The sequence below is a fragment of the Eleutherodactylus coqui genome, chromosome 1 (genome assembly GCF_035609145.1).
Source record: "Eleutherodactylus coqui strain aEleCoq1 chromosome 1, aEleCoq1.hap1, whole genome shotgun sequence".
In the NCBI taxonomy this organism is placed as follows: Eukaryota; Metazoa; Chordata; class Amphibia; order Anura; family Eleutherodactylidae; genus Eleutherodactylus; species Eleutherodactylus coqui.
In genome coordinates this window covers 431632096-431658718 of record NC_089837.1, presented here as the reverse complement: position 1 = coordinate 431658718, position 26623 = coordinate 431632096, and the positions used below count along the sequence as shown (strand labels likewise).

General features: G+C 45.0%; 1 protein-coding gene across 2 annotated transcripts in view; it reads right to left on the bottom strand.

Annotated features, from left to right (window-relative positions):
• SLC25A30 (solute carrier family 25 member 30) overlaps positions 1-25638 on the bottom strand; it is a 39279-nt gene extending 13641 nt beyond the window's left edge. The window contains exons 1-5 of one of the 2 annotated variants that reach the window (XM_066581951.1): positions 25581-25638; positions 15121-15210; positions 7852-7999; positions 4742-4836; positions 3305-3390 (exon numbers count right to left, since the gene is read on the bottom strand). In XM_066581951.1, coding sequence (XP_066438048.1) covers positions 3305-3390; positions 4742-4836; positions 7852-7999; positions 15121-15184 — 393 coding nt within the window. In that variant the 5' untranslated portion in view covers positions 15185-15210; positions 25581-25638. Of the gene's footprint in view, positions 1-3304; positions 3391-4741; positions 4837-7851; positions 8000-13745; positions 13806-15120; positions 15211-25580 lie in introns of those variants that run through there. The other variant, XM_066581960.1, reaches the window with a different exon arrangement.
• Between the last annotated feature and the right edge of the window lie 985 nt (positions 25639-26623).

The window sequence follows — 26623 nt, the reverse complement described above, 5'->3', positions numbered from 1 at the left end:
AAATAAATTTTAAAAAGCACGTCTTATAGAACCATTGGTTTCCTATGGTGTGTTCACATGTCTGCCTTTTACAGGCACAAAATACTCGCACCTGCAAAAGATAGGACATCTGTACAGCGGGAAGGTTCGCGCTGCATGTAAAAAATCCCCGAGGAGAGTCCCCTCATCACTGAACACTGACATCACTGTAACAGCCCCTGCTGGGATGAAGGAATCCCCTGACAACCCTGCAGTGATTCTCAGGGGAAGGGCTTTAGATATAAGCCCTTTCCTGAAAATTATCCCTAGGTGTAGAACAACAAACAAAAACATAAAATACATTACTTACCTAGCAGCACTGTCCAGGCTCAGGCATATAATCTCTCTGCCTGCGATGCTGGCACTGATCTAAAGCACTTTCAAGAGGTAGGATTTAAAAATCCCCACCTCTTGAAAGTGCTGGTCTGATTGGCTTAGCACTGTGACCAATCACAGACAGCGCTCAACCACTCCTTGAATTCAGTGAATAGATGAGCGCTCAGCCAATCAGACCAGCACTTTCAAGAGGCGGGGATTTTTAAATCCTACCTCTTGAAAGTGCTTTAGATCAGTGCCGTGCAGAGAGAAGACGCGCCTGAGCCCGGACAACGCTGCTATTTGAGTAATGTTTTTGGGTTTTTTTCTGTTCTACACCTAGGGATCATTTTCAGGGAAGGGCTTCTAGGTAAAGCCCTTCACCGAAAATCACTGCAGGGATTACCTGCATCCCATTCCTTTCAATGGGGTCGGCAGCAGCAGCGCTGGCCTCATTGAGAGCCATGGTCACGGAGCCATGGTCACGCGCATTTTGCTAATGCGTGGAGCGCTTTTTTTCCCCCGTACATAGTTGCACAAAAAAAATTAAATAAAATAAAATGCTCATCTTACTGAGCCCTTAAGGAGGGAATTAGGTGTTTTTTTATTTTACAAAATTCCCTGGCATTCATTTTTTTCCTTTCAGTTCCAGAAAACCTATATTAGTTTATATCTCAATAAACCTACCGTATATCTCAATAAACCTTTAAAGGGTTAAACGATTTAATATTCCTGCCAAGAATTTACAAAAAGGAGGAGTCCATAAAATCAGTAAGACAAAAAATAAACTTTAATTCCCAATTTGCACTCCCGCAGCGCAGGCCATTTGGCACAGCGTCGGCTATATTAGCATACTGATGTCCTGCTATTTTCAGAGTACAGCGAAACACGTTCTCACATTTCAGTGGGACTGCCGTGCCCCTCACAGCCATTTTAGGACTAGAGGCATTCCAGATGAAGCGACATAGGCTCAGATAGAAGCCGGCACACGGGCTGTGCACAGTGTCCTTGCTGGGACCTCCTGACCTCCATAACCCGTGACTACTACGTAATACAAACAAGACCAGCAAGGGATACATGGTGTCTCGCCATCCTGTGCCCTCACTGCCTGCATAACGTGTCACATTGTCATGTGCAAAACCTTATTAGTAAACATAGCAAAGTCTCTCCATGTTCAGAGCTATGGGAAGTCACGAAGATTTCTTCTTCCCTCTACTTTCAATAACCAATGCCCCCCCCCCCCCTAAAGTTTTGCTGGCAAATAAAATGGAGCTGAAAAATTTGACACCACACCCTGATTGTGCCCATATAAATGCCACATTAACACAACCACTTCACACCAAACAGGACAGAGGTCCTCTGCCCCGAAATACTTCATAGTAGCAGTCTCACCAGTTATATAGTGGCAGCACAGATTGCTCCGCGAAGTCTAGGTACTTTTCACAAAGGTCCTATAAGCCTGGTCTCGCATGGATGGGTCAGATTCTGCATGCGGGAGCCCGCCCTTCTCCCCATCCGGCGACCGCACATACCTGGTATATTCTGGCTCGCTGCAGCCATCTGCAATACGCCATCAGTCATGTGCAGTATGGATTTTTATTTTATTTTCCACATGCTGTTGCTAGGCAATGACACAGGTAGCAATGTCAATTGCGGATGGGCCGCGAGTCTGACGGCTCCCATTAACTTCAATGTAAGCGGTCCGTGCGGAATCTGCACTAAAACAGCTACAATTTTATTTCCATGCGCGGAAATTGCAATAGCTGTCCGCTCATGTGAATGTTGTATTGTTTGAATGAGTGCAGAATACCGCGGATCGCCCGTGCAAGTGACATCGCGGATTCCGCAATGCAAACCCTTTCGTGCGAGACTAGCCTTACAAGGAGCGAACAATCATTGCATGACAGTGGTTTGCTTTCTAACGAGGTTTAGATTGCTTTTTATATGGAACGACTGGCAAACAAAGGATTATTCCTATGGCTGCATAAAACAAATTCTTCATCACTTAATCGTTGGCCGCATTTACACTGAACGAGTATTGCTCCATGCAAAGGGACTCTACCCCCCCTAGGTACCTTCAGGAATTCTCACATACAAAATGGGACATGCTAGTGTCTCAGTATCTCCACCTTGAGACAGAGGGCTTCACTATAAAAGTCATCAGACCTTCTAGAAGCCCTTGTAACGACCTGGGAATAAGGAGAGACCAGAGTCTTGTCCACAAGGAAAGAACCACGTACGGCCCGTCGTTTTAGAGTTTTTGCCCCCTCCACAGTGTACAATAGGTTGCTAGCTGGGTGAGCGGCCATGATGTGGGTCGGGGGGGGGTGTAAAGTTTCTCCTTGAGGAGACCACCTAGTAGGCATGAGAAGACTTCTAAGGTCATGCATGCTCCTCTAGGCAATTTGGTATTCAAATGAGGTGGTACAATACCTCTGCAGCCCCACCTGTTCTGTTGGTACATGGTTCTCTTCTGGAGAAGGCTCTGGGTTAGTCTTACTCCCCAGTCATGTTACCAGGCTCATATCGGACATTGACTTATAGGGAAGCAGCCTTCCAATACACGGTGCTGCTGAGGCATTCTACCATCTTCCATTTGCATACCAAAGCTTCCTAGAGAAGCACTTCCTAACCTTAATAAGTGTTAATAACTTGTATCACTTGCCTTAGCAAATGTAGCAAAGAGGAGTTCGCCAAGAGTTTCAGAACTCAGACTTCGTCATTGCGATTTCCCATCAGACTGCAGGTAAACTTATTGCATTATCTTCCCACACAGGGTTATGTTTCACACAAATAATGCAGCTCCAATTTCAGCTCTGCTCTATCTTTGGCGCACACAATCTGTTTTAGAGAACGCACGGCACTTAATAGTTCCTTGTTAGATCAGCCATGAATCTTACAATTAAGAGTTCTCCTAATCCACTGATAAATATCACACATGCATTTGGCTAGCTGATAAGTGAAAGCTTACCTTAAGTACATCCGTAGGGTTGGCAATGCACGAGGATACAACTCCAGACAACACACCACAAGATACATTGAGAACCAGCGTCTCATCTATAGAAGACCATAGTTAATGCTGTTTTAAATGCGTTAAGTGACCAAGATTAAAGATTCATACAGTAAATGTCCATTTACAGAACAATTAGTGCTCAGAATTCACTCAAACTAACAAATTTGAACAAGAATGGTTCAGTGCGAGGAAACAAAAATAAAAAATAAATAAATGTTCAAAAAACAAAACAAAAAAAAACACACAAGCAAACAAACAAAACCGCTGACTTGTCGCTTGCCATTTAAGCTGACTTTTCAGTCAAACTTAAAAAAATTAAAAAAAACACAAAACCTTGTTGGCTTCTCGTTCTGTGTAAATGCTCCCTGCTCAGCGCTTCACATAAAAAGGTGAAGCGCTGAGTGGGAAGCTGACGAGAAGCCGGTGAGCTACCAGCTCGCCTTTCAGTTTTTGATGGCCTTAGCACTGGCATGCGCAGACGACCTGTGCGGCGCGATCACGCTGGAGTGGCTCCTTCAACGGGACAGAAAAGGCAGACTGCGCAAGCGCATCTAATCGAGGCAGAAGAGGGCTTCAGTCGGTGCCATGGAGACGGGGACGCCAACACAGGGGGGTAAGTATATAACTTCTGTATGGCCAATATTTAATGCACGATGTATATTACAAAGTGCATGTATATGGCCATACAGAAGTGTTTACCTTTACTTCATTTTACGGGAAAACCCCTTTAAGAAGTTACAATGACAATTAATTCAGCCCCTCTAAGTTAAATTAGGCCTCTGGATACCAAGATGTATCAAAGCAAGTGTACAGGTTCAGTGGCAAGTATGACAGCACCTTCACAATGGTGCATCATTTGATTACAAGTCCCATAAACATTTGAGGGTTAGAGATAAGAAAATTCGCATCAGACCTCAGGGGAAGCAAGAGATCCCAGGTCATATAAGGGCAACTCTGCATAAACATTTTAGCGCTTAAAAAAAAAAACAAAAAAAAAAACACACACATGAATCCGTATTAGCCATAAAGGAGTTTTCCAGGACTGCACAAGTGACGATCTATCCTGAGGATCAGGCATAAACAGCTGATCGGCAGGGGTTCACCATCCAGCCCACCCCTCCCTGCTGATCAGTTTTTAGCTAAGCTGCTGTGCCAGTGTACACAGCTGGAAGCACAGAGCTCCATACACCTTGTAGTGGCCTGGAATGGTACTGCAGGCAAAGTTCCCATTCAAGTGAACAATCCCAGAATACTGCATTGGCTTAAATTCAGCAACTACAAAAAGGGAAAATTAATGTGCGTTATGTCCTTTAATCCCTACTGGACAACCTGTCAAACACAATAAGACAAAAAAGGGTCCATTTGGATCACCAACACTATTATTCTAATACACACCTTCTGGACGATCAACAAACAACCTCTTTAAGCTCTGATATGTTCCGATTTTTATAGTACCATACGACGCCTGGCGAAGCATTGCTGGGGCAATCCTGCAGAGGAGGTAAAAATAATAAGTTGCATCATTGACAGAGGGAAGCTAGATACAGTTAGCAGTGCAAGAAACACTAGTAGGGTTCTCCACTGGCCCCCAAATCTGTTGGTCTTATCAGTAGTCACTGCAACCAGAACGCAAGATAAAGGACTTAAGTATTACAAATATTAAGCGGTGGATTTGAAAGTTGTGTTAAATATTAGAAGAAGTCTAGCAGGCATGAATTCTTCTCTTTTAATGATTTCTGAGGTGCTTTTTGCCACTTTAACAATGTGGAAAAGTCACCAATGTGGCATGAAAAGCAGACTAAGTTTAGTGGCAGGTGTGTCGTCAATAACGATTTGACAGATGGGACTCACCTCTTAATAAAAATGGCGCATTCTAGTCCAACATAGCTTAGATTAAGAACGCTGTATAAAACGCCAGTCTTGTTTCACATTTTCAGGTCCATAGATAAGCCAGCTATTTCACCAGACTGATCACAAGGTAGAGGCATGGCTGGGGTCAAAACTAAGGTTTCAAAATGTCAAAGTACTAGATCACATCTAGCAAAGACAGATGTCATCCTTTGTGGGTGAAGGGTCAGCATTGTAAAACAGTGTAGACTATTGCGTAACCGGTATGAATACGAGACACGCTGTACATGACAGCAGCTCTTCAGATCACAACAAATAGAAGTATTGTGAACACAAATATCCCTACGCTCTATAACACAATGGGGCGTAGAAAGGAGGGCTGCACTGTGTTTAAGCCTTGCAAGCAAATTCAAAATGTAAAAGAATATAAGCCATATAGAGAGGTTATCCAGGCAAAGAATTTTTAGGAATCTGCTCTCCAGGTTGGACAAACATAAATGCCGAGTCCCCCGTTGCTGTCCACTTACTGCTGCAGCAGCGATGACATCACAACATGTCCAAAGTGAGCTCATGATTGGCTGCAGGAGTCACGTGTTGCTGATGTCAGTGAAGTCACCGCTGCAGCAGGGAACCAGGCACCAGTAAATAAAATGGGGCAGAAGAGGATTGGTTGAGGACACCAAGACCTATTTTTATGGTTTTTCCTGTCAGGTGAGCGGATTTCCAAAAATGAATTTTGCCTGGATAAACCCTTCAGAGCACCACATTTTGCAACAAGTAAGTGGTCTGGGAAAAGTCCACAAACCCGAGTGCCAATAGTCATCTGACTTTATTACTGTACAATATACCAACCTGCAGAAATCTAAATTTTTCCCCAACAGTATTTAAATTTACAAATAACAAGATTTTTATTTATTTTTTTAAAGCACCAACTTGTTCCATGGCACTTGCAAAGAATTGTATTTATTACCCCCCACCAAGCCTTTTACTGACCTCGGAAGGATGGAAGCCTGAGTCAACCTTGAGATGGCTACCTGAACCACGCAGGGATTGAGTGTGCAACCTTCAGTCCTTTAGGACTGCATTTCTGCACCACACGGGGCCCTTGGATTTGCCTCTATGACACTCAAAGAACAGGGGGCCGATGTGGCTTTTTGCCATAGACATGTGACATCCATGGCTACTATTGGAGGATGTGGCTGTCTGATGGCCAATCACATAGATCAAGAGTCACATAGACTGTGGGAACACCAATGAGTGGGGTGTAAAGTAAGTTGCAAGTGGATTTCTAAAAATGCGAGTTTTTTTCCCCCAGTTGTAGTGGGTATCTTTTCAAACTAGGTTTTATTCTGGACAACCCCTTTAAGATGTTTTCCTGATTCTCGAAAAGAATCAAGTAGAGAAAATAGAGCGGCACACACGTGGAACTTTGCCTGTGTTCTAAATAATTCTCTGAACTAGTTCAGACATCACAGCATGGTGCAGTCGGCCTCATTATAAGCCTCTCAAAACGTAGAAATGCTTGTATTGAGCCAAAATGCATCACGCTGTGAGGTCTGTCAAAATAGGTCTTTGAAGATGCTGAAAGTTAAACATGAGTACCGGTCTATTTTCTATATAATCTATCGGAGCGGTCCCCAACCAGACAGACACGTGCGCCGCAAACCAGCGGAGTGCCGGACGGATGTCTTCACCACATAACAGATTCAAGAGGTTACAAAGAAATTATGGGGCTCTGCCCTTTATCCATCAAAATACTTCACAAATAAAAAAGTCTTATGAAAACTAAAATAAGGTGCTGGCGTCGCCTTCTGGCACAAAGCTATAGAATATAGAACATAACTGTGCTTTAAAGTTGGATTTCGGGGCTAGCTGGGAGGTCCCATATGTTCTTTACTAGGGATGAGCGAGTGTACTCGGAAAAGCACTACTCGCTCGAGTAATTTGCGTTATCCGAGTATCGCTGTGCTCGTCCCTGAAGATTCGGGTGCCGGCACGGAGCGGGGAGCTGCAGGGGAGAGCGGGGAGGAACGGAGAGGAGATCTTTCTCTCCCTCTCTCCCGCCCGCTCTCCCCTGCGACTCACCTGCCAGCCGCAGCGGCACCCGAATCTTCAGGGACGAGCACAGCGATACTCAGATAAAGCAAATTACTCGAGCGAGTAGTGCTTTTCCGAGTACGCTCGCTCATCTCTATTCTTTACCCATCCCTTCTCCCAACAGGGTACAACAAAATCAGAGTTGAGCTTTGCAAATAAAGGAATATAACCTGCAAGAAATCAAATATGTTATCTGTACAGCACTTTGTATTGTTTTATATGATAAATGAGAACCTTTTTTATTTTTATGAATCGTTGTTTACTTATCTCTGTTGAATATGAAACAATGTTACCTTGTCATTATTACAAACTTCATTTTAGGACAATTCAAAAGTTTAAAAAACAAACAAAAAAAAAAAAACACGGCGTGGAACCCCCACAATCATTACAGTGATGGGAGCAGGGCTCCACTGAGCATGAATCTGGTATAATTCATAGATTTCCAAATCTCAAAAAGTGTGCTCCTAATGTACAACTCCAACTAACTGTGGAAAACCAACATACAAGTGCTCATCATGTAACCTATGCAGAGTAATTGGACGTACAGCTAGGCCACTTACCCAGAGTATAATGCGGCAAGCCCCTCTTCTCTGCATATTCTAACAAGTGCATGGAGCATTCCTCGGTAGCGAATCTCTTTGTACTTTGCATCATTTACTTGCCCCTGGACTTGGAGACGCGTTTTGGTTAAGTCTATAGGAAAAGTACCTTGAATGGAAGAAGAGAGAGAAAAGGTATGAGGAAATAATTGTTACTGAAAGTGTCACGTCAACCAATAAAAGGAAAGGGTCACGTCAACCCAGTCATACTTATTGGAGTGGGGAATATAAGACAGCTCATGAACTAACAAGCAATTAGACAGATATCTAATGCATTGCAAGCCTAGGGTAGTCTGAAATCCACCTCTGGTCACATCAGAAACTAGACTCAGCTTTTGTCCGTTCCCCCATGCTGCGATTTGCCACGATTCTCCGCGGTAAGCCCATCTGTCAGGATACCGCTACGCTCATGGACAAGCCACCTAAGGCTGCCTGTCCACGGGCTTTGTTGCACTGCGTTCCCTGGCCACGGGAAATGCAGTGCAGCACCCCTGTCCACGAACCATACGATTCTCCCCTCGCAGCTGGCAAATCGCAGCATGCTGCGAATTGCCTCGATTCTCCGCGGTGAGCCCATTTATAAGATAGGCTCACCGCGGAGATCTGTCTGCTGGCTCCTGCTCCTGGGCAGCGGCTCCCGCGGCAGAGATCTGCCACGGGATACCACAACGCCCGTGGACAAGCAGCCTACGGTGCATTAAATAGAATATAAAGAGTATTTTATCAAGTATGCATTTCATCTATACACGTAGAGACTGTCACCTACTTTCAGCCCTATGTGCCAAGCTTATGGGCTGAAAGGAGGTGACCTGCTGAATCCGGGGATGTAAGGGTTATACTTACACCTCCCCCGATGTGAGTGCTGGAAGTACTGCAGTGCATTGAGCGGAGCTGCCAAGTAGTCCTACTATTATAAAATTAGAACAGGGCACTATACTTCACAGCACCGCTCAATGCACTTCCAGCATTTATAGCGAGGGAGGAAAGTAGAACACTTACATCCCCAGACTCAGCAGGTCACCTAATTTCAGCCAGCTCATACGGCTAGAAGTAGGTGACAGATTCCCTTTAACCCCTTAAGGACCAAGCATGGTAAATATACAGCACCTGGTCCTGGGCTTTAATCCCCACCAATAGCAGAAATGTGGCATGGGATTAAAGCCTCTGCTCCTGCAATCAAGCAGCAGGTCGGGTTCTCAGCTGTTCGCCACAACCGAGAACCCGTAAGAGAAGGGAGAAGCGGCTTTTAACAGCTTCTGCCTTTCTTTTCCCGGATACATAACGCTCAATGACCGCTATGCACTAGGAAGTGAAAATGTAAGGGTTTCTTCTAAGTGACCCGGGGATCACGTGACCGCCGGGAGCCCCCTGTTATAGCAGAGCTGCAGGGTCCTAGCAGACCCTGATCAACTCTCTTAGTTACTGATGCCACTACAGGGGGGTTCCTGTTAAATGGTGCTCCTACGGATGCCTTAGCTACAGTGAAAAGTGTGAACTGAGAGAAAAAAAAACAAAAACAAACCAACAGACCATGCGAATGACTCCCAAAGGTCTTATACGACGTCATGGAGGATGGGGTGTCATAGATGGTGAAAAATAAATGAATAGTTACAAAAATAAAGTTAACAAAAAAATAATTTCAGAAGAAAATAAATATACATAGAAATAAAATGACCCACAGCCAACCAAAACCCTCACCGTATGGCCCTGTAATCCAAAACCATACATATATAATCTCAAAACGTCTGAAATAAGATGAGGAACCCAATCCCATACTTACATAATTAACTATGAATTTAAAAAGAAATTAAAAACAATTTAAAAGACCCACATACTATAAGGGTGCAGTTACACTAGCGATTTTGTTCACGCATGTATATGTGTGATTTAGGACCCTGCATACTGGTGGAAATTTTGCGGCAGGTTTCCCGCAGAATTTCCACCCGTGCCCGCCTACATAGGATTGCATTACAAAACGCAATCCTATGCACACAGCCACGATTTGTCCGCGCGGAAAACAAATCGCAGCACGTTCTATTTCTGTGCAGGTTTTGCAAAGGCCCGCACAGAAATCTCACTACCGACGCGCCGGCTCTGCTCTGCGCATGCCCCGGATGGGCGGCAGCCGGCACATCATAGAGCAAAGCTGTCGCGGAAGCAGGCGAGCCGCACTGGTCACTGGCCGTCTGCAGGCGACAAAAAAAAAAAACCCCGCAGCAAAAATTATTTTGGTAGCTGAAGGAAAAAATAAATACCGTATTTTCCGGCATATAAGACGACCCCTGACTTTTCGTCTCATATGTCGGGGAAGACTGTGTGAAAAGAATAGAAAGTATAGCACGGCTCCCTGCCACCTTGCTCAACAGCGCCATAAGCTAGTTTATGGTCCTTATGACAGGTTCCCTTTAAGGGGTTTTAGTTTTAAACAATTAGTTAATCCATTTTGGAGGTTTTTATATATATAATTTTTAACCCTTTCCAATCCACTGTCTGACGTCTTCCTACATTCTGATTGCAGTTTGTGCAGCTCCAATTGCAGTTTGTGCAGCTCCAATGTCAGAAGACATCCGACAGGGTACTCTTACCATCTATTGCCAGCCACTTTCCTGTCAAAGCCTCTCTGACACACCACACACACAATTGTATAACAGCAAAAAGAGAAAGCCTTTTAGGAAACCCTGAATCCAAAATTGGATTTGAAAGGGTTAACTTCGTTTTTTCGGAATATTACAAAAATGTGTACAAAGAACATATTCATGCAGCATTTATACAAGGTTTCTGTTTTTTGATAAACTAAAGAGATCAGAAACAGTTATAAATTACAATGAACAATTCAACAATTATATTCGCTTCTGCGTATATATATCACACACACACTTTTTTTGGTAGAGCGGTTTATAGAATTTGGTGCGAGTTTAGCCAAGATCCCCAAATTTTTGGAATTTTAATCAGAGCATCCCCTGCGCTGATATATTATTTTTTAATAGGGCATTGTTGTATTAACCAAGCCCACCCAGCCCGACACCGAGGGCGACTTCACAGCCATCGTTTTACTGGCCAGCAACAGGATCTCCCTAAAGAGGATTCTGGTATAGTGCGGCCACACTTCCCCATCCAGTAAACCAAACTAGGCCTTCTTTGGGTCCAGGTTAAGGGGAAAGGGGATAAGTGAAGACAGGAAAATAAAGGTATCCGTCCAAAAAGTTGTAATGTGAAGACGCTCCCATGTTAGGTGCCAAAAAACAGCATTCAGCTGAGGACATCCATGACAAGAGGACGTAGGAATCTTTCCCATTAAATGTGGTCTAAATAGGTCTGATGGACAATATACAATTGTGTCAACTTGTTATTGATGGCTGGGGATACAGTTAAGTGCAAATCCACCATACCCAATGTGTGATTTCCATCTGTCATTCAGTCAATGGGTTATGGCCGATTTGGGCTGATCGTAAGAGTGTGTATAGTATGGAGATTAATCCCTTAGGTCCCTGAGATTTTAATATGCCTATTGTAGGGTAGTTAGATATTTTTGTTGAGCCAGGCATTGTTGTGGTTTCTTGTAGAACGCGCTCACTTCAATCTCTGTCCCTACCCCTATTCAACCATGCAGCTAAAGACAACTGCTCAGGAAAATCTGTCTTCAGCTCCATCCATGAATCCAGGGGGATGGCTCCTACAGCCCGACAGCCACTGTACTGTAGAGCTTGTAGTTTTGTATTACACCTAATATTTCTATGAGGAGAAGCCATGTTCCATTAGAAGCAGCAACATTCAATGTCCCCCTTATATCGTGTCCAGTCCTTGCCAAATCCCAATGCACCGTGTCACCGACTCGGGGCATCAGATGCATCTCAGTATTACACAATGCACATAGCGACTGTTTTCTGAGCATTGACGGGAAAGTGCTTGAAATGCAAACACTGAAAAGTACTCAAATGAGCGTTGAGGCCCCTTCAGTCCATTGAAGGATGAGGATCCCAGGCAGCGGACCCCCAGCAATTCAATATTGAAGCCTGAGGATAAGCCACCAGTTTTAAAGGCCGGATAACCCCTTAAAGCTAGAAGCAAGTATCTCGTACACCTCATCAAGCTACAAAAGACCAAAGATGCAAGACCAGAATGCAAAACTAGTCATGACTAAAGCAAGATCCGACTTAAGCCGGCATAACCTGGGGCTTGTTTATGGGGAACAAGTTCATGTTTTGACAGCAGAACAGGTTGTGATAATTTCCATTAACAAGAATAGGATATTTGGGTAGAGCGAAGTCTTAAATTATACTGAATCTTGGTTTTCGAGACGCTTACTAATTGCACATACACCAATCAGCCATAACATTATCTCGTTATATGGCAGTGGACATGGGGTCAGATATATCAGGCGGCAAATGAGCTTCCATTTGTTGTGTTGGAAGTAGGAAAAATGAGTAAATGTAAGGATGTGAACAACTCTGACCTAGTTGTCTAGCCATGACAGCTTTGCTATTGTCAGAGTCTCTCCAAAATAGAAGAGCAGGTCTTGTAAATAAATAAAATCAATTAATCTTGCGCTATTTGTATAGCGCCAACTTATTCCGCAGCGCTTTCAGGTAATTTTTATTTATTATCCCCCACCAAGCTGGGGACTCATTTTACTGACCTCGGAAGGATGGAAGGCTGAGTCAATCTTGAGCCGGCTACCTGAACTGTTCGGGGATTGAACTTGCAACCTTCAGGTCGTGAGCGAGAGCTTACACTCTGCACCACACAAGACACTGACTTGTGGGGTGATCCCAGTATACAGTGGTTAGTACTTTTCAAAAAGGATTCAAGGAATGGACAATCAGTGGCAAGGTCATCGGTATTGATGCATGTTGGGGGTGAAGGCTAGTTTGATCATATAGAAGAGCTATTGTAGCATAGATTGCTGAAATAGCTAATGCTGGCTATGATAGAAGTGTCAGAATCCAAAATGGAATTGCAACTTGCTATACATTATGTTGACCAACGTATTGGGACACCCACCAGACTTGAGAAGGTCCATCACAGCACTTTTGGGCCTTCTAAAGTCCGCCGTTGGCAAGGTTATTCAGAAATGCAAAACATCTGGTGTGTGCAGTGCAGCCACGTTTGGGGAGACCCATAAACTGATAAAACGTGGACAACAAAGCCTTGTATGAGCTGTGAAGGAAGGCATCACGCATGTAGTCTGCTGTAACACTTATTCAGGAGGTCTCACAGGTTATTGGGACATCCATTAGCACTAGAACCATCCATAGGGAACTGCATGCGAAGGGTTAACCATGGATGAACAGCTGCACACAAGCCCAACACCACAGCAGTGTATGCACAGAGGCGCCTCCGATGGTGCTTGGAGAGTAGTCTACCAACATGACTGAACACCATGTCAGATAGCATGCAGTGGTGAGGCTTGATTTGAGGAGCAGAACGTCTGCCAACTTCATTGGCCAGCCCAAAGTCCGAATCTCAAGCTCATCAAGCATCTTTGGGATGAACTAGAACACCATATCTGTGCACACCATCTCCCACATTACTATCTGAAGCTCTCCCCAAGGAATGGGGGCAAATCCCTCCATACAGCTATCAGAATTTGGTGGAGAGCGGCCTAGGGAGGTTACTGCAGTCACTGAGGCCAAAGGCCGCCCAACACAGTATTGAAAAATATTAATTAAAATGAGTTTCACTTTCTATCTGTGCCCAAATACTTTTGCCAACATAGTGTATATGAGGCTTCGTAGTCAGACTGGTCAGAGTGCCCATGCTCACCACTCTTCACAACTGAAAGCATATACAATGAGCAGGTGAACATCAGAACTGGACCATAAAGAAATAGAAGGTGGCCCGTTTGGAGGACTCACGTTTTCTTTTACATCATGTGGACGACCAGGGTGCTTTTGCGTCACTTGCCTGGGGAACAGGTGGCACTAGGATGAACAATGGGAAGAAAATAGTCTGACGGAGGCAGTGTGATGCTCTGGACAACGGTCTGCTGGGAAATTTCGTATGGATGTTGGAATGTAACAATGTTTAGGTAGGTGGCATGTGTCAAAGTACAGTCCTTCACGGCAACACTATTCCATAATGGTAGTGGCCTTTCAGTAAGGTAATACCTATGCCACACTGCAAAAATTGTTCAGGAATATGACAAAGTTCAGGGTGTTGACGTCCACCAAACTCCCCAAATCTCAATCCCATCAAGCATCTCTGGGGTGTGCTAGAAAAACAAGTCAGATGCATAGAGCCCCTCACATTCCAACTTACAGGACTTAAAAACAGGGGTTTTGGCATCCCATTGGTCTCAGGAGGAAATTCAGCTAATATTACAGAAGAAAGTTGATGCTAGGACTAAGAATATCCTTACAATAGCCAATCATTATTAGATTGGTGGAGTCAATACCTAGCACCCCCATAGATCAGCTGTCTCAAGGTGCTGTAGTGCTCAGACAAGTGCTACTGCCTCTTTCTTGTATACCAGGCAGTGTGCTGTACATTGTATAGTGGCAGTGCCTGGTAGTGCAACTCAATCCAACACACTTGCATGGGACAGAGCTGCACAAAGGCCATGAGAACGATGAATGTGACGTCACATGTTAATGAACAGGCTGCAGTCCTCTTAAGACAGCTGATCAGTTGGAGTCGTGTTCCCCCACAGATATGATAGGCCATGTGGCCAATGAACACAACGTCAGAGGATAAGGAATTCACCCGAGCACTGTGGCATCTTTAAACAGCTGATCCATTGGTTACCAATATCCGGTTTCTAGAAATCCCTTTAAAATGTATTCCTGGCCACTGACCTTTTTAATATTTATAAACATAGTACACCACCCCCCACCACACTGTAGGCCAGCAAGTCAATCTTTTGGCCTTTGTTTGGTGCATAGGGCTCTATGGCTACATTTGGAATAGGTCATAGGAGCTTTCATGGCACAAACACCAAATGTATTCACAAAGTGATGTGAACACTTTAAGCCAGCAGTGATGCAAATACATCCGACATATTTAACATTGGCAGAGTTGGAGGGTAAATATAGGGCGATTCAAAAAGAATGGTGCAAAAGTAAAGCAGAGTTATTCTTACAACAGCCAGGATGGCTCAAAAACATAGAAGAACTCTTCAAGTTTTTAATGCACCCTACAGATGTTTGATGTGGTGCTGATGGAGACACTGGCGAAAGAGAAAAACTGATTTATTGATATTCTTTTTGAATCACTATATTTGAAGAAGCTTACCACATTCAGCCGTGATGGAGGCCAGTCCTCCATATATAAATGGCTTCCAGCTAGCAGCAGACATTTTCACTTCCGAGGTCTCTATTTTGCCTGGAAAAAAAAAAATAAGAAAGAAATGTTTGCATTGGCAAAAATATAGTGAGCCAAATGAGACAATGTTGAAAAAATATATATATATCCATCTCAATAGACAATCACATGAAGACGCTCCAGTAGCACTAATCCTACAGCTGGACAGAATGGGAGCCGCACATACTGGCCCTGCTCAGCATAGTTAGGTTCTATAGTCAATGGGAAGCATTCGTGATTAGAGATGAGCGAACGTGTTCGGCTCCGCCCCTTTTCGCCCGGACACCGAACTTCGCGAGGAATTCCGTGTTCGGGCGAAAAAAGTTCGGGGGTCGCCGTGGCAGCGCGGGGGGTTGCGGCGGGGAGTGGGGGGGAGAGGGAGAGAGAGAGGGCTCCCCCCTGTTCCCCGCTGCTGCCGCCCGCGCCGCCGCGCCTCTCCCCGCCCCCCGGCGCCCCCCGAATACTTACGCGCGAACACGGAAGTCCTCGGAAAAGCCGGTGTTCGGGTGCGTAAGTGTTCGTTAAGAACACGTTCGCTCATCTCTATTCGTGATGTAATGGTCCAAAGTGCCCATGTGCGTCTATTAGCCATAATGACCTTTTGTCTGGTATTCTTCTCCCCAATAGTAGATTATGTTTTTTCAATAACACCCCACCCAGGGGAAGAGAAAAACACACACAACACATATGCAAAGTCTAACATATGCCCCAGACACACAACAGTAGAGAGCACAAAGTTACCAATGTGTGGGACATCGGGTTAAAAATTTTTTTTTTTTAAAAATGCCGCAGACCTTTCAAGACCAGAGAGATTTCTCATCTTTTTTTTTTATGGTCCATGAATTCAAAGAGCCACTTTTTCCCCCATTGACATAGCTATATGATGGCTTGTTTTTTGCAGGATAAAGGTATTCTTTTTTTTTTTTCTTTACAGTACATTTAAATGGCACCATAAACATTCAAAGTACACATTTGTAAATAGGGTGAAGTTTAAAAAAAAAAAAAAAAAAAAAAAAAGCAATTGTTCCTTCCACCCCACCCCCTTTTTTTAAGGAAGAGGGGCGGAGTAGGGATTTGCACATATTGGGTGAATGAGTCTACCAATTCCTCTGCAGTGGAAACAGGGCCACAAGCAAACAGCCACCTTTCTATTGAAGAATGCACTGGCAAGGAATCAGGAAATATTTTCATGTAGCTGTACAATGGACCCCCAGAAGGAGTTTTACTGATGGGCTTTAGGCTCCCCAGTCCCACACTGTACAGAACAATTGAAAAACTCAAACCGGCATCTGTTTTTTGGTATCTCAAAAGCAGATGTGCACATGCCACATAATCTGGTGCCATTTACCTGCAACAGTTAACATGTGCAAGGTACATTCTGTGCTGGTAACCGGACGCCAGACCACCTACTTAACTTGTACAACCTCAGGACTGCTGCATTCCTATGCAAATAGGGAATTACTCTATAATACACAATTCTGCCTTCTCCATCAAGTACAATTCATGCTGTATGAGAAATCAAACAGTAAAAAAATACGACTGCCTACAACACAGCAATTAATGAGAAAAAACAAATCTGAAAGTTAGAGACTACATAAATAGAGAAGTTTTGCATTTCGAGGACCCCAACGGCTTACACTTCTGATGATGTGTCTATAGAGGACGTCAGAACCTTAACAGAAAGAAAAGGGAGCGAGTATGCATAAAACCTAGTAGAAAACCCTGGCCACTTGGACTAACTGTAGCTCTGGTCATGACCACTTTGGATGTCACTTAATGTTCTACACCAGCTGATAAAAGCAAATAGCGGTACAGTGGAAGGTCACTGTCCTTCACCAAGGTCACCGAACCCAGGATTGTATGGAAATCCCAATCTGCTCTCCAGGATCTACTCTGCAGCAGCGGAAGAATTACTACAGGTGATCAAAGACTACTTATCAGCACGGAAGTGCCTGAAAAAACACTATCTTTACACAGAGCAACTATTTACAAACAAAGTGTTTATTAGTTGTATGTAGATATATTGTTCCTATAGGGATCTCCATGCAAATTTGTTCGCAAGTAGTTCAAATGCAAATGACTGACTTCACACCTGATGAGGTTTAATCAACCAGTGACTATCTTTTTTGATAAGCTGAAACAAACCGACTAGTGGCTTATTACTCATCACCCTGTCAGTGGCCATTCTACACAGAAGGTCTATTGTTTGTATCAGCCTTTTCCAGTGAGTAGTCAGCCGACAGCTGTCAGTGTACCTCAAGACAGTAAGAGCTTGTTTGCAGCTAGACCACACTGCATTTAAAAGGGTTGAAATGAATCCACAAGTCTTCTTGCTAGTCACTTGCCCTTACCTGAATCGACCTTGTAATATACATTGTATCAGAGTAAGACGGTTAGGAGAGTTTTTAAAAAGTTTTTCAGTACACTATATGACATTAAATTAGTACCATTGAAAATTACAACTTGTCCTGCAAAAAACAAGCCCTCATACAGCGACGTCGATGTATAAATAAAGGAGTTATGATCTTATAAAGGAAGGGGGGGGGCATAGAAACTAAAATGGGGGCCGCGTCCTTAAGGGGTTAAAAGATACCCTTTGTTGCAAGTTGAGTGGCAGATTAACAGACATAATACTGTACACATCAGGAGCCAGAAAGGACCTGTTCTAGCGGCAAAGCAATGAGAACTTTCAGAACTGGAAATGGAAGATGACTCAATACAATACTGGTTGGGCTATATCAAGCGTCAAAGCCCAATGGCTATCTGGCTTATATGTTTAACCTCAGATGCTGGATGGGGGGGGGGGGGGGGGGGGTCAATGCTAGATGCAATCGGATACTGTTTCTAGGAGAAAAAAAGTTTTGTTTTTTTTTCTAAAGTCATACAACACTTGAAATATTTAAATTGTGGAAAAACCCATTTCATTACTCGTTCTAATTTAGGAAGTTATATTTTACATTTGAAGAAAACAAAAATTGTTCTCATGTCTATGGTAGATATTAAGTTCCCGTTATAGCACCCCCTTGGTGTTCCTATCAGAACATCCACCTTGTGTGTCCAGTGCCGGAGGACAAACAGGACCATTAGCTCAGTCCAATCTGCAGCAACTTCTTGTTCAGGCAGGAGAGCAACATGGTGCAGGACAACTAGTAAAAAAAAGTGTGCTAGGATAAGCTTCATCTTATCAAGGCTGGACAGATCACAGGAGGTGGATGTTCTAGAAAGAAATTAGACCCCCACCAGAGACCCCAACACAGGTATGTTAGGGTGGTTTCATATCTGCGCTCAGGGGTCTACTTTCCAGCTCCATTTAGGAAGCCAGTAAGGGGTGTCCTTGCGGCCGAACATCTCTGCCTCCAGACGGAACCAAACAGCACTGGACAGACGTCCTTGATTGCAAGTTGGGTCTGTCCATTTTCCGTCCGGCTTTTGGGTAGAATAAAAAGCACTTCATGCAGCCTTTTTTCTTCTGGCACTTGGAGCAGGATCTGTGATAGAACCTCCGTCCAGAGGTTCCGATGCAAATGTAAAGCCGGCCTAACAGTAATATCTAGACATAGGGACATTTAAAAGATGAAGAGGTTTTCTACCATCTTACAGAGAAATGTAGTATTTATCCACAGTACAAACTAACAGAGGAGTGTTAGGATAGAGGGACTAGTCAACATATACAGCATATAGTATAGTAGTCTTCAGCCTGGGCTACACTGAGACCCTTTGTAGCGCAACTGTTGCAGCTCACAAGATTACATAGAGCCAAAATGCATACATAGACTGCAGCTTCATAGTTAAAAATCATTAGTGCTGGGAAGAGTCTGTGTAGTCGTCGACCAAGGCCATCGCCTGACAGCTGACCGTTCTGTGCCCTTCACTGCTCATTCTACATCCCGATAGGAACATCTAGTGAAGAACCAGAATATGCAGGGGATACCGAACACGTCTGATAACAGGAAGCATTCAGCATCAAATACACAATCCATCCAAATGTTGCATCTTGGCTATAAATCAGAGATTTATCCATTCCTACAGATTAGGAAGCCCACAAAGAATATTAAAGAGCTTGAACACAATGTTCCCATTTGTATCTCCGCTGATTACTTCTATGTTCCGTCTCACCTCATTTAGCATATTTACTGTATCAACATGGACAGGTGGGGTTAGATGCCGGAAAGGACAGTGTCCTGATACAGACCAGTCACATTAAGCAGGTTATTAATGAGCTGACATATCTACTGGTGGTGACGCTCATCTGTGTCATTGCATCCCACGCTCCTATGAAGATCCCCATATGTAGAGAGGACCATCTGGCTCCCGAGTTTATCTGCTCCTTCCCTCTGATAAGAGACGGCATAAAATACAGGTCATTAGCAAACTGAGTCAAAAGACATTAATTGGATGTCAGTATAGAGTGTGAAGCATGTGTGTTGCGGCCCATGACAGGTTAAAGAAAAGAGGGGGGGGGGGGGCACTTTTACTAGATGGAAGACTGGTTGGGTTTCAGTTTCCTTAACCTTCCCCATGGCCAGAGTAGTCAGGCCCTGCCAGGGTCTGAAGCTCCTTTACTTCTGTGGGGCAGCTGTTTTACCAACACTGCTATGCAAGAGCTGATATTGATTATGGACTATTGATTTTTATGCAACAGTAAATAGCAATAACTCCATGTTATAATTGGATGTCTGCATGCATGTCCATTTAAAGATTTAAGTAACCAACCAGGTGTTAGCCATTTAGTTGTTCATGGCCCTCAGCGATCCCAAAAGCTCCCTGCCTCCATGTTTTTCGGTTTTGCACTGCTTCTTTCAGTTGTGTGATATTCATGCCAGTATCAGCTCCGACAGTATCAGCCATCGTGTCCATTGGCAGCGGGTCTTCTTTTGCCACTGATCTGTCCAAGCATTATAGGTTTTCTAGCGACTCTGCTAAATGGCCAAAATCCGTGAGCCTGAGCCAGGCCATCTTGTCCTCCAGTGATATATCGGTCTTATACTATTCAGGACGTCTGTTTGTTACTCTCGCCATCCAGGGTATACGCAGCAGCTTTCGCCAGCACCACAGCTCCAACGCATCAATCCTCTTATCAGCTTTTTTCACATCCATACATGGCTATGGGGAAAATAATGGTTTGCATTATCCTGTGTTTAGTTGCTAGACCCATATCCCTACTTTTCCAGATTTTGTCCATGTTTAGTACTGCGCTTCGCCCCAATGCCATCCTACATTTTAACTCTGGCATAGATTGTTCAGCCTGGTCAATTTCCGAGCCAAGGAAGATGAAGTCCTCATGCATTCTATGACCCCATTGTCGATTTTGACCTTTTTTTGCAGTCATAATTTTATTCTTCTTTTAATTCAGGTAGAGGCCCATTTTTTTCCACTTCCAGTTCTGCTCTTTCATATCAGCGGCTTCAGACCAGCTTCTGTTTCTGCAAGCAGAGTTGTGTCGTCCGCATAACGAAGATTGTTGATGTTTCTTCCACCTATTTTCACCCCGGTTTCCAAATTCTCTAGGTCCATTTTCCGCATGATCACTTCTATATACAAGTTGAACAAGAAGGGTGGGAGGACGCAGCACCTATGCCGAACCCAAACCAATCTGTGTCCCCATACTGTGTTCTCACAGTGGCTTCTTGATACAAACGGATTTTATCAGCTTGACTAAATGTGCAGATATGCCCAACTTTTGTAGGGCCGCCATTGCTTGTCATGGTCAAGCTTTTTCCATGATCCCTCACAGGTTTGTAATCTGGTCACAGGTGCCACGTCCTTGATGGAATCCTGCCTGCGCATCAGGGAGTGCTGCTGATAGGCTGCTGTATCTGCATGTCTTTTTAAGATCTGAACCACCACGGCTCCCTTATATCTTTAGCTTAAAGGGGTTGTCTCGCGCCGAAACGGTTTTTTTTTTTTTTTTTTCAATAGGCCCCCCGTTTGGCGCGAGACAAACCCAAGGGATGGGTTAAAAAAAAAAAAATATATATATTACCTACCCGAATCCCCGCTCTGCGACGACTTCTTTCTTCCTTCTCCAAGATGGCCGCCGGGATCTTCACCCATGTTGCACCGCGGGTCTTCTCCCATGGTGCACCGTGGGCTCTGTGCGGTCCATTGCCGATTCCAGCCTCCTGATTTGCTGGAATCGGCACACGTGATGGGGCGGAGCTACGATGACGACGCGGGACCAGCTCTCCGGCACGAGCGGCCCCATTCACCAGGCAGAAGACCGGACTGCGCAAGCGCGTCTAAAAACGCCAGAAGACAGTGAATTTAGACGCATCCATGGCGACGGGGACGCTAGCAACGGAGCAGGTAAGTGAATAACTTCTGTATGGCTCATATTTAATGCACGATGTATATTACAAAGTGCATTAATATGGCCATACAGAAGTGTGTAACCCCACTTGCTGCCGCGAGACAACCCCTTTAAGAAAGCCAGAGTCCAGGACTCTGCACCACCACCCTCTTTCCTAGGGGAAATTACATTTCTAAGCCACACCCTGGGAGGCAGAGTCTGAATATAGCATTCATAGTGATTGGACAATACTTCCTTTTACAATAAACGGGTTGCCAGACGAAATGTTTGTGTTTGCCTGGACAGCGTATCAAAAATCACAGGCAGCCCGTTTTTCTGTAGGACACAACGGAGAATCGTACTGAATGATAAAAACAAGTAATACAGGTCTATAAATGAGATACTAATATGACCTCGTTACCAGGATTTACACTGTTAAAAAATCTAATTAAATCTTCCTCTATGCAATGCCTGGAGTACATGTAGACAAACTAAGATTTCAGGCTATCTAGTTTAACTTAGTTCTACGGTATCCTCAATGGGCAGAGGAGAAATTGAAGTTTAAACGTGTTAAGCAGTGCTATTTGTACATCAATTTATATGCCTGAAATACTGTTGCAGTAAAAACAATCAATACAATTAAATTAGAAATGTTTAGAAATCATATTGTTTTGTAACCTTGTAGAAAGTCAATAAAAATGCAAAATTCTTGACTGTAAACTTAGGTGTAAAAATCTGAATAAAAAGTGATTTAACAAAATAAAGAAGTCATCTAGGAGTTGTAAGGGCAGGCTGAGTATGCAGCAAAATGACATCTCAGACAGATCTACAAATGATGCGAGTTGTGGTGTTTAGATGAACGGTCTGAGGCCCTTAAAGTGGTTCCCTTGGCCTATAAAAAGACTCAGAGGCTCCTTGTGTGTAGTGACCCCTTCATCTGCTTGTGTAAAGCTTGCTGACTGCTAGACGCCTCTACGACACAAGCAAAGAGTTTTTGCCTAGTTAAAAGTTTGAGCGGAGGCGCATTATTGGAACGCAAGAAGCTGGATGGTCACATCAATGAATTGCCCCCCCACCTGGGCTGATCTGACCAGACTATACATGAGGACACACACAGGACACCCTTGACAGACCACCAGTAGAGAAAATGGATCGATTGTCTAAGAAGCATGAGCAGTTCCAACTGTTTCACTGTATACCATTTAGAGACAGTTGGTGCCATCATTACACCCCTGTGTCTGTCTGAACCATTTCCAGGCATTTGGCCTCATGGCGCCCAATACATGTACTGCCGTGGACACCCACCTACTGTAGCCTCTGTTTGCAGTGGCGCCATGAACAATGAAACTGGACTGCTACTGAGTGGAACTGCGTTGCCTTCAGCAACTAATCCAGGTCTAGTTTGGGCGCCGACGACGGCCGTGTTCATGTCTAGAGACCTAGAGGGGTGCGCCTCAATCCTGCCATCAGTGCTGGCGTGATGGTCTGGTGAGCCATCGCATACGACAGTCAGTCACCGCTAGTAGTGGTACGAGGGACAATGACAGCTCAGCGATATGCTCAGGACATCCTGCAGCCACATGTGTTACTTCTCATGGTGGCTTCCAAGAGGCATTTTCCTGCAGGATAATACTCGGCTACACACAAAGGGTCACAGGAATGTCCCCATAACATTGCCACACTTCCGTGGCCTGCCTAGTTGTAAGATTTATCACCAATAGAACGTGTATGGGACCATCTGGGACACCAACTTCCACAGCCTACAAGTCTGCACAACCTAGAGTCTCAGTTATAGCAAATGTGAACAGATATGCCGCAGGATACCATACAGAACCTGTATGCCTCCATACCTTCTATATCACATCTAAGCGAGAGGCGGGACAACAGGGTACTAGAGCCTCCATGCCTACCAGTATCACATCTTGTATCCAAGCTAGAGGCGGTACAGCAGGGTACTAGAGCCTCCATGCCAGTATTACATCTTGTATCCAAGCTAGAGGCGGTACAGCAGGGTACTAGAGTCTCCATGCCAGTATTACATCTTGTATCCAAGCTAGAGGCGGTACAACAGGATACTGGAGCCTCCCTTCAAGGCGTTTGTTTTCTACAATAAATGATCCTTTTGTTCTGATATTGCAATCCCTTACTTATATCAGCATTACAATCACACATAGAAAGTGTCATTCCATTCCCACAACTCTTAGGGGAGGGATTGTTTCTGACAATGAGTATGTGGGCTGTAACCTGCTAAAGTACCACCTGCTGGAAAACAATTCACAGACGCAGCTAATATTTTTTTACAGACACTGGAATAAAGTGCCCCTTTAAAAGATTGTCCAGGAATCCCTGAAGAGTTGGCAGCCCTGACAAGTAAAGTTACTATACAACAGGGCACGCAGGTCTGCGACGTCTGTGCTGAGCTTCATGGAAGAACCTATGGCGCATGGGCAATCACTGGGGGCATCTACGGCATAGTCTCTGCGCTGCCAGGATGGCACATGTACAGGTCTGTAGCCCTGATCTAACATGTCAGGTGCCACTATAGGGAAGAAGCAAGACACTGCGCCTGCTCATACCCGACGAAGGGCACCTAGCAATATAATGCTAGTTAGAAGGAAATTTCAATGGCCTTTTTTCTAACATGCAGTTTGGCTAATTACTGCTAACGGGCAAATATTTCCAAATTCCACACTAAAATCCGTGGAAACATCCCACCCATGTGAAACAGCCCTTAAAGGGGTTGTCCCGCGCCGAAACGGGGTTTTTTTTTTTTCAATAGCCCCCCCGTTCGGCGCAAGACAAACCCGATGCAGGAATAAAATTAAAAAAACGGCCAGTACTTACCCGAATCCCCGCGCTCCGGCGACTTCTTACTTACCCAAGTAAGATGGCCGCCGGGATCTTCACCCACAGTGCACCATGCGGTGCACCGTGCGGTCCATTGCCGATTCCAGCCTCCTGATTGGTTGGAATCGGCACACGTGACGGGGCGGAGCTACGAGGAGCAGCTCTCCGGCACGAGCGACCCCATTCAGAAAGGAAGAAGACCGGACTGCGCAAGCGCGTCTAATCAGGCGATTAGACGCTGAAAATTAGACGGCACCATGGAGACGAGGACGCTAGCAAGGGAACAGGTAAGTGAATAACTTCTGTATGGCTCATAATTAATGCACGATGTACATTACAAAGTGCATTAATATGGCCATACAGAAGTGTATAACCCCACTTTGTTTCGCGGGACAACCCCTTTAAGGGGATTTCTGGAAAAAGACTATTGATGATCAATCCCCATCAGCTGATCACCCGCTCCACCGCCAGCACAGCGGGGCCAGATATCATAATAGGGGGTCAAGAGAAGAAGTTTCATAGCCAGCTTCACTCCCATTGAAATCCATCATAGCTGCAGCCCCTACTACACTTCCATGATATCAGCGGGAGTGAAGCCGGCTCTGACACTTCTGCTCTCGCCCCTATGAGGTCTGGCGTCGCTGTACCAACATTGGGCTGGGCGATCCCCAGCGATAAACTTGATGGCATCAGTTTTAGCCTGAAAACCCTTTAAGGGTATGTTCACACGGGAGGAAATGCTACGGAATGTCTGCGGCAAAGTTTTGCAACACTTCAGCATCAAAATCGCACGGTGTGAAGTCTGACTTAAAGAGGAGCCAATTTTAGCAACAGTCCCATCACATGGCAATGCTGGCGCAGTCAGCACGCCTGGCAGCCTCTAATCAGGCAAGACGCAAGTGGCAGAGAAGGCATGACGTGAGGTCGCACAGCATCGGAGGAGCTGAGACTGCTGATTGGACCACAATAGTACAGAGATCATGGGGGTCCTGTATGGGGGCACCAGGACACATCTAGAGGGTCTACCAAATCCCTGCTGCGCACTCAACTTATTACTTGGTAACCTGAGCACTCACAGGTGATCTACCTGGGGAGGAAGGTCATCTGCTGACACCAGGACCACCAAAATCCTCACCACGTGACACAGGAGCGCCTAATCCCGGCCGCTGATAGAACAGAACATGACCCTGCTAACAGCCGGCCCGTACAAGGACCCCCGGGACTGGCTCTTCCCGCTCCCTCCTCCGGCACTCACCTCCCGTGTGCGATCCCGGCTCAGGCCCGGCAGCAAGGATACCCTCTCACAAATGAAGGAGCTTCCTATGAAGGGGAGAGCTCATGCGACGTGTCCCCGCCCACTATCTTTCTAGTCCCACCCAGCACTGCCTGCGCCACACCCACCATATTACAAGTCAAAGCTCCGTCTTAGTTCTGCCTCGCTCCGCCTACATACTGAAAAGAAGGCTTCCGATTGGACCCGAGAGCTGGGAATTACTGTGAAGAGCACGTGAAGAGAGAATGATCATTAAGGGGGCGGGGATTGCTTTATTTATGGGCGGAGACTGTAGAACGGCCTCCTCGGGTATTCGTAGCCTGTCAGTGGTGGCCTGGAGAGCCGCTCATATGGAGGTGGATCGTGCGCTCCTGTATGAGGGCGGAAGGAGCCGGCTAGATGTGACGCTGCTCAGCCGAAGCCTCGTCCAGGAATCCTGCAGGCTGAGGAAGCTGTCAGCTAGCAGTTGGGCTCACAGGAACGGCTCAAATTCTGCATCGGAAGTAATTGGTTGGCGGGTGGATTGGGAAATCAAAGTGGCCCCATGCTGTAGGTGGCCCAAACCGACAGCAAATGGAGCAAATACAAGTAGGCAGGGGTCAGCAAATCACCTGCTGCCACCACGAATATGGTGGAAGGGCAGAATCCTATGTGGCATGCATAGCTCGCCGCAGTAAATCTGTGCAGCACAGAACATGTTGGCACTGGAGGTATATAACACTAAGGTGCTGTCTATTTCTAACTCGTTAAGCCTCCATGATGTAAAGGATCAGAGACTGGCTTGTCTTTAATTGCTATGACAGACATTTATGTCGTGTTCTGCATGATGCCTATGCTGACAGCCATGTTCTCACTCTAATGGCAAGGATCAGATAGACTCTGATCCCAGTCATTTACCTCCATGATTGCCAAGGGGAATAGCCGAAGGGACAAAAGGTTTCAATAATGACTTATGAAAAACCCTGTGAACCCTCCATGTAGCTGGCAAATGAAGTTCATAAGCAAGCGGATTTACTACACGCGTG